Here is an 18,131-nt window from a genome sequence, read left to right as displayed (position 1 = left end):
CTATGAATAGCGAAGCCTGTTCTCCTTCGCTTTCCCTCCTTTGCCATAATAACCCCATTTTCCTATATCCTCACTACATCTGCAGAGACGAGAAACAGCAGTGTTGTGATTGGGGCAGAAGTACTCATTCTGTTGGTTTTGTAGTGCGGGAGGTAATGCTGATCTCTCCTGCCTACCTCCTGTGTACCAAAGAAATTATCTATCAGATTTCATTGAAATTAGGTAGGATCTCAAAAGCTTTTTACTAGGGACTGACAGTCGGGCCCTCCTGAAGGCCCAGCATCACAGGCACTTTCAATCAGTCTAGTGTGACCCAACCGCCGAAAAAAGCTGGTGTTGACTGTCTGTATATTCTTTCATGATGCCTTTTCTCCTTGGTTGTTCCAAGGTTTCCTGTAGTTGCATGATGATTGAGACTATGTACTCAGCTGATATAAAAAAAAACAAACAATTTACTTTGCCAGGTGAGTTTCATCAGGGTTGATTCCCGATCTGGTTTATGGCACTGAGAGTGTGAAATTTCATGCTGGCATGTGAGCTGGTTGGGGGAGAATGACTTCAGTTGCACTCCAGTTTACGCTGGTCACGTATGTGGAAATACAGCTTTAGCCAGACTAAATCCTTCCACCATTTCAATATCATTAAAAAGCCTTTAGAAGAAGGTTTTATTTAACATTCTCATACCTGCATTTTGCGTTAGCCATTCCCTCAGAGTTAAATAACTTTTCTTCAAATGTTCATCCTTCATTTTATTTTTAAATCAATTTTTTACACAATGAAAAAGAATAATTTATTAATGTTTTTCTCTAAGTGAATGTGATTGCTACGTTTCCTCTCAGTCTTTCAATCTTTCTCGGTCAGCAAATAGTACTGGGAGGTGGTGTTACAGCTTGTACAAATTCTAGGTTTTAGACTTCAGTAATCCTGAGGAAGTAGAAAATCTCTGCCTCAGGGAAAGTTTAGTTTAAACTCCTCTAAATCCTTCCAAAATCAACCACACATGCTAGTAAATGGGCAATGAGGTTTCATCCAGTGATGAGACTGAATCCAACCACTAATGAAACAAAGCCTAAAGAAAAAGGGTTCCTGGATGCTAGGAAAAGTAGACTAAAAGCAAGGGTAATCTCCCTAAAGTCACTGGAGTAGCACTTGAATGGCATCTTCCCTGGCAGTGATACCTGTCACAGATGAAATCTGATTGAACACTGGCATGGCAGCTGTGCAGGTCAGGATGCAGCCCACGTCACAGCATGTCACCTTCTCAACTTTGAGTGTGTCTTTTGGATGGACCTTACTGGTCACGTGATGCCATTCATCTTTTTCTCACAGTTGTGAATCAGGTAGTCACGCAGGACTCAGTGAAGTTCATTTACTGGTCTACTTCCAAGGACACAGGTAACGTTCAGGAAGATTGCAGTTGCTGCAATGGATGTCTGACACTGACTGCACAGAAATAACAGATACAGAGAATTCAATGAGCTGAGCCAGTAAGAGACTCTGGCTCCTTTACCTTTTACCTTAAAATGGTCTCTCTGCTCACTCACTCTCTGCTATCAGCTCAGATGACAACAGCAACGGGCAGCCTGCAGTCATACAGTCACCTTACATAAGAAAGTATTGAAAGGCTACTGGGAGACCAGAAACTGATGAAGTATGTCTGTACTGTTCACCCTCAGTTGCATTTCCAAATTGCATACTTCCCTCACCCTTGGTTCTTACTGAGTATAATCTGACCCATCAAAACACAGTGTGATCTGTAACGTTGTCAGAGAATATCTACTGACATTTTGGCCACTTTATCAGAGGAAATTGCCCTGATTTGTGAAGCTTTCAGTAAAATTTTCATGTGTATTTTCTGTATTTTCTTGTCACAAATTTGCAGAAGAAAGTTCCAGAAGGAAGTGTAGGCATTTACAGAGTGGTAGCAGCATCAAGAAGTACATCACTGTTACTTATCTGTGGAATGTAAATAGGGGAGCACAGAACAGGTAACTTTCCATTGTAGTTGCTTGTTCTGCACAGATGTGACCACTTTGGCCACAGAGTGAACTACTACCTATAATACAAAGGCATTGGATGAAGCACAGTGGTAATAAGGAAATGAAAAAGGGGGAAGAAAGGGGGAAACTGTAATAGGAAAAACAGAGATCCTGTGCCTCACCTCACTGACAGCACAGGCAACAGCAACCATGTGCTGTCTAGGAGGGTCTAAATGATTGGAAGCAATCCAGAAAGTACACCCGTACAAAGATAAACTAAACAGTTGAGCTAGCAAACAATGCTGCTTTGAAGTGACATCACCAACCACAAACCACTCCCAATTTTGTGGTTTTAAACACACCAGACATGTCATCTTCTGCTTCAAAATCTCTGAGAGCAGGAGGGGGGATTGCATAGGTTAAGCGCAGCTCTTCATCAAAGCTTTCCAAATGAAGTGCTTAGCACAGCAGAACAATATCCTCCTGTTACTTCTTCAATGACTTATCTCAAGGTGCTTTAACATCAGTCTCAGAAAGAAAAAAAAAAAGGAGCCTTTGAGTGGAAGGACTGTGTAATTCTTCATGTGGTAGCAAAATCAATTAGCAAGCTCTAGTCCTACATTTAAAGCAGAAAAGCAGTTTGAAGAACTGCTCATAGACAATCTTTTTAAAATTAATTGTTTCTTTCTTGAAACACTTTTAAGATTTACTGTAGCTACCATTATATAGGTGTCCTGGAGTAAGTTACTTGTAAGATATCAGTTTCTCTGCCTTTCCTTTAAACAACATCTTGGGGTTAAAGTTTCAGTTCAAGTAGCCAATTCTGAGTGACTGACTTGACCAATACTTTTTTTCTGGATGTTGGGTCAGGACTGCACACCCTAGAATGCAGGTACACAAAATCACTTATGACCTTAGAAAAGCCATTCTTTCAACTCTTTTGTGCTAAAATTTTTTCACTGTGTTCCCAGCGATTAAGAATCCCAGTAATCCCTCATTTTGTCCAGAGTACCTCTTCTGTGCACTTCTCCTTGGTTACATTTTTAGCCAGACCTTCTTTTGAAGGATATCAGCATGACGCAGTATACAACATTTGTCCAAACTGCTCTAATGTTGCAGCCAAAGTCCAGGAAACTTGGTCAAACCACCAATCATTCTGACCTAACACTGATGTCATTCTGATTCACAGCAGCTTGAAGTAATTCTTCAGTAAATCCACATCTGGATTTGCTGCTTAGGGAAGTATCAACATGCTTAGTCCTCACTAAGAACAAATCCAGCTCCTACTAGATCACTAGTTCAAGACCACACAGAAGACAATGTGGTCCAGTCATAGTTGTTATACATCCCCTTCAGTTCCCACCATTACAGCACAGCATGTGCTCAGTAGTTTACAGTGGTGAGCACCCATGTCACAGAAATTAATTGAGATCTGCTGCATATAGAATTGGGAGCCAAGAAAGTAATTTTTAATAGATATAAACAAACAAAAATGAAGTGTGTGTTTTTCTTTTTTTCTCCAGCTGTGCTTGTTACCCTTTCTGTGAGGTCCTAATGACAATGTGTACTCCAGGTTTAACCTTGCAATAAGCCAGGCTCTTTTTAGCTCATTAATAAATGAATTGCAGAGCAACAGAGAATGACAGAACTCTTCCTTTTACAGGAACACCAGATAACATGGACATCTTCCATCACCTAGTTTACTGGCATGAGCCAAACATCTTAACAAGATTTATTAAAATCAGGTCATGTTTGGAAGATATAAACACCACCTCAGTTTCAGCTACGCAATTTTTCTCAAGTCTATTCTGTTAAGTTTTATCCCATTTCCCATCATCAAAGTGAAATGGAATAAAATGAAATAGAACACAGCAGGGAGGGAGGGGAAGAAAAGAAAAAAAAACGAGTCATTCCACATATAGTCTGACTTTATTGAAAACATGTTTCCTTTCGGCAGTCCTGCTGCAGCTCAACATTGCAAATATTTATGCTTTTCAGTTTATTTCAGTTGGAACTTTATTGCTTCGCTACTTCATTATGTGTAAGGACAACCTTACCAAACAAACCATCAGTGCTGACACGTTTCTTTCTAAATTCAGATATGAATTCAGTCGCACACCGAGGGTTCAAAGGAAGGCAATACATGTCACAAGCTCCTAATTCAAAGGCATCTTTACAATCCCATTTTATTTCAGGCAAAAACCTAATGGATGAAACAAACCTGCAATTATTCAGGTAAGTAGCCAAGACTTTGCTACTTTAAAAATCAGAGTCTGACAGCACCACTTGCTAAGTAACATTTCATTCGTTTTAAGCACTGAGGGTAAACTCTGAAATTAAAGTTCTGAATAAAGAACTTGTGGAATACAACTTACTTTTGGTCATCTTGTTTCCATTTATCCCTTCTCAAAATAATTATTCTTTTTATTTTTCGAGGCCAGATTGGATGGGGCTTTAAGCAACCTGGAATAGAGCGAGGTGTCCCTGCCCATGGCAGGGCATTGGAACCAGATATCTTTAAGGCCCTTCCAACCCAAACCATTCTAAGATTAAATTATGTAATAACACAAAAATAGCTAAAAACTATCAAATCAAAGATTCTGTATGCAGCAGCCTGTAGCATGATAACTGCAGTTAAATCCAGCAAGGATCTAGAACAAAGAAAACTAAGGTTACGAAAAACATCTATACCTATTGCTTTTCTACAACTTGTGTTTTGAGTTGAATGGTCTTTGAAATACTCCAGGAATGCAAAAATTTTTACTCTATGCATTTACTAAGCTTGATTCTAACTTCAGCTCTTTTTTTTTAATAATAGAAGACAAACTCCTCCAAATACAGATGCGTTATATTTTAACTTTCAAAATCAAAGAAAATCAAGGCAGCAACTCAAACACCATCATGAAGCTAATTCAGAAAAAAAAATAGGAGACATCCTACTCTGGGGTATTTTCAGGATTTGCTAACTTGCTTTAGCCGAGAAAAAAAAAGTTGGATTTTCAGAAATAGTGAAATTATAAAAGCCACTACTTCAGAAGAGGTTAGGATTTTTTGCAGAGCTCAAGCAGAGATATCTACAGCAAAACATTAACTGCCTGCAAATAGTGTTTGCTAACTGCATCCTGAGACACTCCAGGGACCTGTAGTCAGAGAAGCCAAGCAACTGGTTGCTCAGTAACATGAAGATGATACTGTTCAGGGTGCTTGAACACAGCAATGAACTAGAGTTATTCATTTCCTTTCAGGTGAACATCAAAAGGAGGGAGGTTTCCCCTTCAGAGGTTGTCCTGTTGCAGGCTCAGAATCACCTTTAAATGCAATCCAGTAAGTTGTCATTCTTCAGGCAAAAAAACAGACTTCATCCTTCCTACCAAACAGGCAAAACTAGTGTTGCTTGCAATCATGACTCAATTTAAACACTGGTAACCTTGACAGGATGGAAGACTGGCCACAGGGATCCGGCCTGAGTCCTCAGGCAGAAGAATATTGATATGAAATCAATATTATTCATTCAGTCTGTGTGTTCTATCCACATCTCATGATGTATTGGCAGTAAGTGTTCTACACATGCTGTAACAGGAAGTAATGAAGTTGTTGAACTACTACATGATGAACCCACTCAAGCAACTGACGACTTCAGAGACTGTATTAATTACATCAGTAATGGCGAATTACAGCATGAGATCAGAAAGAAGCCAATTTGCTGAGGAGGAGATTCTGCCTAACCCTGTAAATCCTTCTACTACTCTGCTCCAAACTAACAGGTCAGCTTAAAGCTCTGCTACAGTTTGTCACAACACTTGACTTTGATTTTGTACTTAAGTTGTACAGCTACAGCTGAGAATTTATTGTAGCAGTAAGGTTTCACTGCCCTGCTGACCAGCTCTCATTTAGAAGTTCTGCATGCCATGTAGAACAATGCTGATTTCTGACAACCCTGGGTTTATACTCCTCCTTACATATCTGCTGTTGCTAAAGGAGTTTTCACTTGGAGCAAGTCCTGTGTTGTGGAACTCAATGCCTTAGTCATAAAAATCCAAGAGATACTGACTGACTCAGTTTCACAGTTTCAGCTGAACTGCCAAAAAAGACAAAAGGGCATTTTTTATATGGTGTGCATGAGTATGATGAAGTGCAGGGCACTACTAAATAGATGCCTCATTTGGTCTCCATATGAAATATTAGCTTGCAAAATTATCAGAAGTTTTATACCAAATTGTAATTGTGTCCATTGTACTGAAGAAATTTAATGTAAAACAATAAATATTTCAGATTCCAACAGACAAATCTGGACGTTTCACCCCAGTTCACAACCAAGCCCCACAAAGCAGCCACTTACTCACTCCCTCATCAGCAGGATTAGGGAGAGAATCAGAAGGATAGAAGCTAAAAAGCTCAGGTGTTGAGATAAAGACAGTTTAATAGGGAAAGTAAAAGCTGTGCACACAAGGAAAAAAACCTGAAAGAATTAATTCACTGCTGCACAGGGGCAGGCAGGTGTTCAGCCATCTCCAGGAGAGCAGGGCCCCATCACACCTAACAGTTACTCAGGAAGACAGACAGCATCGCTCCAAACATCCTCCCCTTTCTCCTTCTTCCCTCCACTTTACACACTGAGCATAATGTCATATCGTCTGGGATATCCCTCTGGTCATTTTGGACAGGATACACCTGTCACGGCTGTGTCTTCTCCTAATGCACCCCCAACTTCTTTGCCAGTGTGGCAGCACACCTTGGCTCTGCCAAAATGTAAGATCCAAGCCAAAACCAGCACAATGATCCAATATTACTAAAATTGAATAGAAACTGTTTTCAGGTATGGAAGTATTCCAGTCTTGTGTCTAAATTACTTCAAAGCCAGCACATATTTAGTGATGAACTTACTTGTGTTACATGTTTATTGATTAGGATCTTGCAAAGGGAAAGCCAACTTCAGTGAGAGCTCAGAAGTCTCAAAGTTGTGTTTTCTGGTTCAAGCTGCAGTGATAAGGTTAATGTTTAACATGGTGGTCCTATGTGTACGATGTTTTGTTATTTAAACTCAATTTCCTTCCTTTGAAACTGAGAGCAAATTACTGAGACAATAAGAAATTCATAACATGAGACACCTAATTCAAGAATTCCCATATTTCTTCCCCAAAATTATATATTGCATTTTTTACTTCATATTTTTTCATGACTAAATTTTATCGGATTAACATCAGACGACAATAATTGAGTTTATCCAGTTTAAAGAGAGGGACAGCATAATATATCTCAAGACATGCTGAAAATTTACAGTGTCTGGCTGTGTACTCAGTAACAGTCACCTCCTCATCAAATGATGAACATTTTTACTAAAGCACATATTTGAACTTTAACTTTCAAATGTTTCTTCATTCTACCAGTATCAGAGCTTCACTCTTGATTACTAGAGCTCAGAAACTTAGAACAAAACTGGAATAATTTTGAACTGCCTTCCAAGTTCACTTTGCTTTCTAAATAAGCATTTGACATTTTCTCAGTGCTTTTCACATATTCCTGCACTGATATTTTGAATAAAAAGGAGGTTAGAAAGAGATGTGTGGGTTTGGGTTTAGTTGAAGGTTCAGCTTCAATCGTATCTGCTGCGGTACCTGTATTAAACTTCAGTTTACGGACATAAGAGACAAGTGTAACATCCAGCAGAAACATGAGAACAATTTCCATCTTTCTCTTTTTTATTTAACCACATAAGTACATGTCAACAGTTGGCATAAACTTCATAAAAATACAGTACCTTTTTGTGCCGAAACACTAGTCACAATGTTTATATAAAGATTTTTTTTCCTGCTTCCTTGAATTCAATTAACATTTTAAAAAGTGACTTTCCAAAAGCCCTTTCTTTATGAGTTTCCTTATAGAAATTTTTCCAAAAGCTATTCTGTAAAAGTTAAAAAGCTAATGCATTTTCAGCCATTCTCCCTCACCCTCTCAATAAAACAGATTTTAAAAAAATAAGAAGTTTTACAATACTGATCAGTTGTTATACTACTACTTTATCACAGGTTCCCATTTAATTGATACTGTTATAGGCGTGATGGATGGTATCCCTATAGCACCTAGAATTGCTAGATGCTATCAGGGCTAAAAAGATCAGTCATATCAATAGACTGATGTCTGAACAAAAAAAAAAAACTAAGTCAAACCAAATCCAAAACATGAATGATATACAGCGAAACATCAGACTTGAGAAGTCTTATACTGTAGAATCACAATTACTGTGATACTTCCCAATGGCAATAAACATACAAAAATTCTACCAGGTCAGGTAAACGACTAAAGGGTGTCCTTGCACTGGGTATCTTGGAAAGTGAATTCTCTATCTAATTATAATATTGGTGTGACACCAAGATGACAGAAAAACTGCAGAACCAGTCTAATAATGTTGAAGCAATTACACCCACACGACTGACTACACCCATATCACAACTGGGGCTTAATTTTTCTTTAATGCTGATGATAAAGTCCAGGGAGGATCTAATATATGGGGAAATAAAACAGGGAATACATTTTGAAAGTAATTTCTTATCAAGTTAGGCGCTGAAGGTCTAGTTAAGGCAGTGAAGGATTTATTTCAGTATCTTTCTAAGGCTATGACAGATTTTTCCTGAATAAAGCATTTTCCCGTAAAAATTTCATGTATATTATGCCAGCTTATTGTGAATGCATAACAATGCTAAAAACCCTTGGACACTGAGAAGCTAAACTATTGCTTACTGCAAATATTACCCTTATTAGTCTTCTTTTTTAATATCAATAGGATTCCAGGAACATGCACCAAAAAAAATGAAGTTTCAAGTCCGCCTACAAACTTTTCCATAGCTACTTTTAACTCTTTTTGGATCAGTGTTAAATAAAATGTGCAAACATATAATCATTTGCATAGCAAATCTCAAGGGACTGACCCTGAAATAGAAATTCAAACTGTTAGGTTTAAGATATTTCTATAATCAGAATTCACTTAAAATGGTAAAAAATAAAATACACGTTTTTCCATTTTAAGTCTAGTAGAAAAGGTATTTCTGATTTAGAATTCTTATAGTTAATAGTTTAAAGATTTGAAAGACCGATGCTTCATTGCATTGAAATGTTATTCCTTTGGAATCTTCAAGACTCTGTAATTGCTATTTTCAAATACTGTGATGAAATACGGCCTGGAATTCTTGCTCATAAGGGTACATAAAGGAATTTTTCCCCTATTGGCAGGATCTTCGACATCCCAAATTTCAGGCATACTGCAACCAGGCCTAGAAAACATACGAATATGAAAAGAGAAATGAAGAAATGCCATAAAAAACCCCGAACATTTAGCTTGCTGAACTCAGTTTTACAGTGCCCCATGAATACTTGATTGTGACATATATATTTTTTAAAGTTTGTCTTTATACTAGACATTATCAGATTACAAAACCAGTAAATATAGTAGTAATTTAAAAATAATATTGAGAATGTGTAAAATGGATCTGCTTTTGCCGTTATGTAATCATTAAATAATTAATTTGGAGCAGAAAGCATATAAAACAACACAAATTATACTATATACATTACCAGAGACCCTTAAGTCTTATAAAATGGGGGGTGATATTCACATTCCTAACATTTCTAAAGAAAATTCAAGAAATAAAACACCTTAAAAAAGTAACTTCTTGCTTTTTATTAAGGACCATAGCCAACATATATTTCCTGGACACCTGTCTTTCAAAGTTAGAATTACTGAAAATTTTCTAATTTTAACAAAGATAAGAGCAAAGAAATAGAACATATACATTTAATTTTATTCTAAATGAAAATAAAATAAAATCAAAAATCCAAACTAATTGTGTTCTGGAGGGCAAAAAGAGAAATCAAGGGGGGGGAAAAAGAAAAAAGCATAGCTCTTTCTGAAGGACAGCTTAAATGTGACAAAATTTTTAGTGACTAGTGGTCATAATATTTTGGTACTCCAACTATGTTTTACTCTACACCTTTTATTCATACTAGGCTTTCATTATACACACACATCTGTTCTTACCACTACAGAACAATGACTTGTTTCCTTAGTGAATCTCTTCACACATACAACACAGCTTTTCAGGTGCACACCAAGAACACAAGGTTGTTAATATGAGTAAAGCCAATTATCACAGAATCATAGAATCAGCCGGGTTGGAAAAGACCTGTGAGATCATCAAGTCCAACCCTTGATCCACTACCACCGTGGTTACTAGACCATGGCACTAAGTGCCAGACCCAGGGATGGAGAATCCAGCACTTCCCTGGGCAGCCCATTCCAATGCCTGATTACCCTCTCTGTAAAGAATTTCTCCCTAATATCCAACCTAAACCTCCCCTGGCACAGCTTAAGACCATGCCCTCTTGTCTTACTGACAGCTGCCTGGGAGAAGAGACCAACCCCCACCCGGCTACAACCTCCTTTCAGGGAGTTGTAGAGAGTGATGAGGTCTCCCCTGAGCCTCTTCTCCAGGCTGAACAGCACCAGCTCCCTCAGCCTCTCCTCATAGGACTTGTGCTTGAGTCCCTTCACCAGCATCGTTGCTCTTCTCTGGACCTGCTCCAGCACCTCAATATCCTTCCTGAACTGAGGGGCCCAGAACTGGACACAGCACTCCAGGTGTGGCCTCATCAGTGCTGAGTACAGGGGAAGAATCACTTCCCTGGTCCTGCTGGCCACACTGTTCCTGATACAGGCCAGGTATCTAGATGCTGGACAAAAATGTATTTTTGATACTTTTAATAAACAAAGCACAGACCAACATTTTAACACTACCACTTGGTATGAATCTTAAACTACATTTTTGAGCGGTGTGTCATTCTTGTGAGAAAGAGGAACACTACTCACTTTTTTCTGCTTACACATAATGACTCTTCAAGAATGTAGTAATTCACTCCTAGTTCCATCAATTCTCTTTTTACTTCATTTGCAGGTTTTCGACTGTACATGGAATACACTACTTTAGTTCTGGCCCTTCAAAAAGAATAATACAAAAGTTAGCTAGCAATCTAGCATGAGAATGTAAACTTTAACTTTAGACTGGAGAGACTTTTATTTCACAAGATAACTGTGCTAAAAAAAAGTTTACATTAATAGTACTATTTGCTTAAATGTGATTATTTCTTCACAAATCTAACGATTCCAAGCACAATGTTTATAGCCCTTTGATTTTTCTGTAGCAGGAGACAACTTAGTAACAAGAGACATGGTTACTGTGAACAGAAAGTGTGAAGATGCCAAAGCAATGCATTCATTATATAATACTGAAGGCCAGAAACAACCTTGCTTGGACTGTAGGTGATCAGAAGGAATCATTCGCCGAGCCTCTCCGCAAAAGGTCACACTCACTGCCCTTTTTCAGACTTTGCTAAATGCAGAGTGCAAGACCTGATGTTCACCTATGCTGATCAAGCAAAATCAGCACTTGAACACCATGATCCTAGTTTTGGAACTAGATGATCTTTAAGGTCCCTTCCAGCCCAGGCCATTCTTTATCACCCAGTAATATCCTCCTTTGAATGTGCAAAGCATGACATTGTTAACTCACATTCATTTTCTGATACCGTACTGCCGGTACTTTATTTTCTCCAGACATTCCCTGTCCCGTATTTTTGTAGCTAGAATAAAATAGGATATTTCCATTGGAAGGGACATACATCAATCATCTAGTCCAACTGCCTGACCAATTCAGGGCAGACCAAAAGTTAAAGCAAGTTAATGCCAACAGAGGACTAAGGACATAAGGTACATAAAATTAATCCCTGCCCTTTCTCTTTTATCCCTCTCTATCTTGCTGTTTTCTTGTTGTGTGTTGGGGTTTTTTAACCAGTTTTACCAAATTAACAAAAAATGATGCTACATTGTATTTATTAGAAAAAGTTCTTGACCTTTCCCGATAAATCAATTCCGTTTAGCAAAATATCCTGATTTTGAAAATAACAGAATAGAAAACTTAGTAATTCCATTATAAAATTTCAGTTTCAACTACTCTTGGTATTTCAATAATTAACAAATGATCACAAAACAAATGACAGCCAGTCACAGGGAGTTAACAGAAATAACTAAACTAGCTATCTTGAGAAAAAAAAAAAAATCAAACCTGTCTACAATGTCAGGAGTAACTAGAATGAAGAAAGGACATAAGAGTACACATTAAATTCAATTCCACAATTTAATTGCAATTTTTTTTCTATATAAGTTTGAAGCCATATCTATCCCTACAGTATATCCCTTCAGATGAACATAAATCCTGAAGAAATAATGCGTGAGTTTTCAATCTGACTAAAATAGCAAACCAAGTTCTATGGGGTTTTAACAAATTTTACAATATAACATGATGCCATTCCTAGAGTACACTGCAAACATTAAGAGAATTAACAGCAAACACAAATAAACCCTCAACTGCAAAATTTACCTTAAACCTGCATCTTCATAGTGAGGATGATTTACAATAGGACGCAGTGTAGACAATTTAACACTTGCCATTGTAGGCATTGCTCCAGCAAACACTGCATCTGAAATGCACAATTAAAGGCATGTTTGACATGAAGAATCGAACAGCAAAAGTAGAGAAACAGTGCAAATATCTAAACAGTAATCCTCTAGAAAAAACATAGAGTTTTTAGAAGGTCTGACACGGCAGGAACAGGAGATGCACAAAATCTGTTTTCTTTTTAACCTTGAATTCAACATGAGCCATTAGATAACTCAGCATCTAAGAATGAAGATTTAATGCATCTTATTTTTCTTGAACGGGTAGAATAACATAGTTATTACGACAACTCACTTTGTCACTTCTTATGCTAGTGTTAAATGGGCAATAAAATGTCAGTCCACTTTGGCTTGAATGTATTTTACTTTGTTTCCAGCCAGTTTTCTGACACTTCTACTTATTTTAGGAAAAGAAGTGGTGCAACCACAACACATACACGTTTTTAATTCTCTTCTAGCAAAATGGTGATCATGGACCCACATAGAGGACCAGTGTCATTTAAGCAAAAACCTATTTTAATTGGACTTGGCAAAGAGGTTTTTGTTGAAATACTACATCACTGGCTAGAACCTCCAGACCAGTAGTCTGCAGTCTAACAAATGAGAAAAGCTTTCAGTGTTTTTCTCATTTGAAGTAGCTTCTATACAGACAAGTATATATGACTTGGCTTTAGGCCTGTCCCAAGGCAAAGCCACAAACTGTAGCAATACCTATGCAATCATTCGTGACAAGTTCTATGGTTCGATCTCACAGTAAATGGGGAACATCCTACACTATTAAACAGTTTACCTTGTCTGGTATTGACTTTTATCCACTCCAAAAGTTCTTCTTGTGGCAAATTGCTAAATTCTCCCATGATGTTCCACTGAGTTTGAAGGTTTGCAGATCCCTCTATTGCCATCAATGCTAAAATAGCAAAGACCAACGTTTTGGGCTGGATTTTATAGAAGAGCCATCCAAATAACTGAAATGCAAGAATCGATTAATTCCTAGACAACAATTCTGTAATGTTGTATGCAGAACAATTCATTTTTATTTCTCTATGAGGAACCTAATATATATTACAGTATGAAACATCTCTGCTTAATTATTCATCTCTGTTCAACTTAGAGAAGAAAAGGTTTTAATCACAGGTTTCTAATACCTAAAATGTAGTTGTGGAGAAGAGGGTAGCTAAATAAAGTTACTTTTTGAAGAAGTTTTGACAAATTTTTAGCATTTTATATTTTAACTGTACAGACTGATTTGATGTTGGCCAACACTAAGCACTTCTACCTAGGCCAAATAACAAATCAGGCATGAAGAAAGTGATGAGCACAACACTTAAGCAGATTGATACTGTGTAACCCGTCCAGTATTATAAAGAACTGTCCTTCCCTTAAAGAACCTGCAGGGAAACAATTCAGTTTTCTAGGAAACAATCATTTGTTCAGGTGGCATAATATGGGATAGCTTTCTCCTCTTTGCATAATTCTGTCTCATTAACGCATCTTCCCGTTTTTTGACACAGGCATCAGCTGTTTCACAGACAGTAACTGCCTTCATCATACAACCCTAATTCACCTTTAAGACACTTTCTAAAAAGTCACTGCAGAGTGGAGGGTGACAGAGACCTCTGAAGATCCAGCCCTGCTGCTCAGGCAGGGTCACCCAGAGCCAGGTGCCCAAGTCCATGTCCAGACAGCTTTTGAGTATCTCCACTGTTTTGGGATTCATTCATTCATACAAAATTCTCCTTTGAGTCAGGGTCCGATTGAAAAATATGAAGCCCAGTTTGCATGTGCATTTAAAATCCAAACAGGTAATTATTTACACTACTTTTTCATTTTCCCAGTAATCAAGCACTGGCTGGTAATAATCCCCAAAGGGTTGATTATACCAGCAAGATACAGCAGCTCTCTGACCACACCCCTTCCCCTGGAAAATTTCTACACTGGCGCAAAAGGAAATATGTTTGTAGCAGAGCAAACTGGAACTTCATGGTTGCCTGGAATTAACGGTTCTCACGTTCTTAGCAGAGCTGAGCTGAGTTGAAAGTGTGTACCACGGAGTGAGGACTTGTCAGGCAGTCCGTAACACACTTCCTTTCCAAAACTAAAAACTTGTCCTGATTGCAAGCAGACTTTTCCAGAGTACATGCCTTCTCCTTCACTACTGAGAACAAGCCAGCAGGTGCTTCAGTGTTTCTAAAGCATGATGCTGCTGCTCATCTACACGTCTAGTGTACCAGAAGAAGAGTCCTTCCTCCAGAAATAATGTGTTTAATGTATTACATTACAGCTGATTAAAGTAGCCTCTGCTTCTACTGTTAAACTTGACTGGTAGATCAACCAAATATTTGCAGGCGTCATCTTATGAACACAGAATATTGAAATTGTGCTCTTATCACTCTGCAAAATGGCTGCAAAAAACATGCTGCCTTGGTGAAATCAGGCACCCACACTAATACAGTCATACCTGGAAAGGTGAATGGTATTGTGGAGAGAAGTCTAACACAGGTAAATAACATGCACATGTTAACTTAGCAAGTGCCTAATCATCCTCACAGTGAAAAAGTTCCCAGATGTTTAGAGGCAACCACCTGTGTTTCACTGCGTGCCCACTGCCTCTCGTCCCGTCACTGGCCACCACTTGAAAGAGTCAGCCATTCCCCCCAGTTTTGTATCATCAGCAAACTTGGTGAGGGTACACTCTGTCCCATCATCCAGACCATTAACAAAGACACTGAACAGTCTGGACACAGCACTGACCCCTCGGGTAAATTGCTAGTTATTGGCCTTCAAGCAGACCATGCACCACTGATCACCCCTCTCTGGGCTCAGCCATTCAGACAGTTTTCTATCTGCCTCCCTCTCTACTTCCCAGACAAAAGACTACTTACCCTACTTTTGCTGCAAGTGCAAGCCTTCTAAAACAGCTATTTAAATATAGATTGAAAATCTAGTAACATTTTATGTTATAGATGATTTCAAACTAGAAAGATTAAATCCGAGTTAGATATATGACTTTGATTTTTAAGACTGAAATGTTTTCAACATGCAAGATTTCAAACAAGACTTCTATAAAGAAATAACAGACAAAAATATGCAAGGCAATAAGCTCTGAAGAGCTGTGAAAACACAGTGTAAACAAAGTCAAACACTAGATAAAATTAATGGTCAATAAAAACTTGCAATGGCATAGAGGTGTGTAAATGCAGTAAAATCTAGTATATGTCTCCCTATGTTCAAGCTGAATACACAGCACGTTAATTCATATACTAATGCAATTGGACAAGTTGCATAAAACATGGCATTTACTTTATTTGGGAAGAAGTGAGAATGGAACTATTTTTCGACAGGCAATATAATCTGCTTTATTTTTAACTGCTACCCTCAGGTTCAGCAATTACATGCAGAGAAATCTGCTTTAGGACAAACATCTTTGTAATACTGTAAGTACTGAGATAGCTACAGGATAAAAGAGATCTTACCTGCTTTGAACACACCAAGGAAGCCATAACACATAGATGTGGTGTCAAAAACAGTTTTAGTCTCATGATTAAAATTGCTAGGACACTGTATGCCAACAGCTGTAATGCATGGAATACCAGCTGAAAGGAAAAAAAACCACAAGAAAGGAGCATAATATTTCATACTTTTCATTTCTGTCTTAAACACGCAACTTCATTTTCAATACAAATTATGAGCTTGTCTGAAAGTACAAATCAAAGTAAAGATCTTCATATTTCAGATAGTAATAATGACTTTCTCTTATCTTTTTTCTAAAGTGTACCTAGTATGCTAAGGAATGAAACAACAGGAAGGTAAACATTAACAATAAAATCAAAAGGAGCTGGAGAAATGGCTACCTATTAAAAAAAATCCTTAAACAACAGGCAAATGTAAAATTTCTTGTATAACCTCTTTACAGAAGTCAAGAGACCTTGCTGTTTAATGTCCAGAATACCCAAGTATGGAATGAAAGCAGAGAATAAAATCATCCTTGATAATCACACAGTCACAGGCAGCTTTCTCCAATATTCTCAGAAAATGTTAAAAAGCATCAGATATCACTCACCACTACTGACACTGAATCTGTTACCTGTCAAAGTGCTGTGGTAAATCATAGAGGCATTTTTTCAATCAGTGCTTTTATCTAAGTGATTGCTTATCACAGAATCATTTAGGTTGGAAAAGATCTCTAGGAAAAAGTCCACCCATTAATCTAACACTACCAAGTCCATCACTAAGCTATGTCTCTCAGTGTCACATCGACATGTCTTTAAATACCTCCAGGGATGGTGACTCAACTCCTTCCCTGGGCAGCCTGCTCCAGTGCTTGACAACCCTTATGGTGAAGAAATTTTTCCTAATATCCAATCTAAAATTCCCCTAAGGCAACTTGACAGACATTTATCAGCTCTCTGGGCCACGTGTTCCAATGTTTCACCACTCTCTTTGTAAGAAACTTCTTCCTTATACCTAGTTGAAATCTACTTGATTTCAGTGTTAAGTCATTATCCCTTGTCCTATCACAGTAGGTCCTGCTAAAAAGTTTGTTCCCATCTTTCTTATAGGTCCCCTTTAAGCACTGAAAGGCCCCAATAAGGTCTCCCTGGAGTCGAGTCTTCTCCACACTGAACAACTCCAACTCTCTCAGCCTGTCTTCATAGAAGAGCTGTTCCATCCCTGATTGTTTTTGTGGACCTCCTCTGACAGGTCCATTTTTTCCTGTGCTGAGGGCTCCAGAGCAGGACACAGGACATTATTTTGCATAACTTTACTAAAAAGAACCATGTGTAGTATTATATTCATTATGGCATGTTTCAAAACAGAATTTTAACATTATCTATCATGTCAAAGCCCAGCAAAGGAAGCAATCTCCTTCTCAGTCTATATGGAGAAAACTGAAGATGCAGACTAATTTCAGTGTCTTTTTGTACTGCTACAGCAAAAGGTCAAGACTCCTCTCTTGCAGTCACCCCCATGAGCCAGTATATTTTTTTGTTCAACATTCCAGAATTATTCTGGTGACATAACAGATGTAATTTAAGATGAGTGAATAAAAGGTGTGAATACTTAGCTTCAAATAAAGCATGTCTATCAGCATCACAGCATTACAACCTGCATTTCAATACTGAGTATTTGCATTAACGTACAAGTAAAAAAATTATGTAGAAAAAGAATCTTACCTCACCATGGTTAAAACGTTCTTCTCTGAAAAAAAAGAAAATCCAAACGCCACATTATTTATGTATTACACAAGCATTGGTTTTATTTCAAATCATCATAGTGGCATTAGACAACACAACTAATCCAGTAAGCATGAGTCAGTGTCTGCACAGAATTTTTTTTCACTCTGTGAAAGTTTTAAATATACTGCAAATCAGTAACTATCTTCCTCAATCCCTGTATCTATTTGGAAATATGAATATTAATTTTAGTATGTTTTTTTAATTCCATTAATTATAGAACAGCTTATTTAGAAAATAAAATTTCAGTAATATAAAAAAAAAAAAAAAAATCACAGAATTGTTAGGGTTTGAAGGGACCTCTGGAGATCACCCAATCCAACGCCCCTGCCAAGGCACAGTCACCTCAAGCAGGCGACACAGGATTGTGTCCAGGTGGGTTTTGAATGTCTCCAGAGAAGGAGACTTCATGCC

The 18,131-nt window shown here is 37.9% G+C and overlaps 1 protein-coding gene across 1 annotated transcript in view; it reads right to left on the bottom strand.

Moving 5' to 3' along the window:
- Positions 1 to 7,660: 7,660 nt before the first annotated feature.
- The window catches only part of DPY19L1 (dpy-19 like C-mannosyltransferase 1), a 41,996-nt gene continuing 31,525 nt past the window's right edge, over positions 7,661 to 18,131 (bottom strand). The window contains exons 17-22 of the mRNA XM_018075893.2: positions 17,658 to 17,682; positions 15,957 to 16,076; positions 13,274 to 13,448; positions 12,407 to 12,506; positions 10,840 to 10,965; positions 7,661 to 9,247 (exon numbers count right to left, since the gene is read on the bottom strand). Of these exons, the coding sequence (XP_017931382.1) occupies positions 9,091 to 9,247; positions 10,840 to 10,965; positions 12,407 to 12,506; positions 13,274 to 13,448; positions 15,957 to 16,076; positions 17,658 to 17,682 (703 nt within the window). The 3' untranslated portion in view covers positions 7,661 to 9,090. The remainder of the gene's footprint in view (positions 9,248 to 10,839; positions 10,966 to 12,406; positions 12,507 to 13,273; positions 13,449 to 15,956; positions 16,077 to 17,657; positions 17,683 to 18,131) is intronic.

The sequence above is a fragment of the Manacus vitellinus genome, unplaced genomic scaffold (genome assembly GCF_001715985.3).
Source record: "Manacus vitellinus isolate BGI_N305 unplaced genomic scaffold, ASM171598v3 scaffold_3_pilon, whole genome shotgun sequence".
Lineage (NCBI taxonomy): Eukaryota > Metazoa > Chordata > Aves > Passeriformes > Pipridae > Manacus > Manacus vitellinus.
This window is presented reverse-complemented; position numbering and strand designations above follow the sequence as displayed.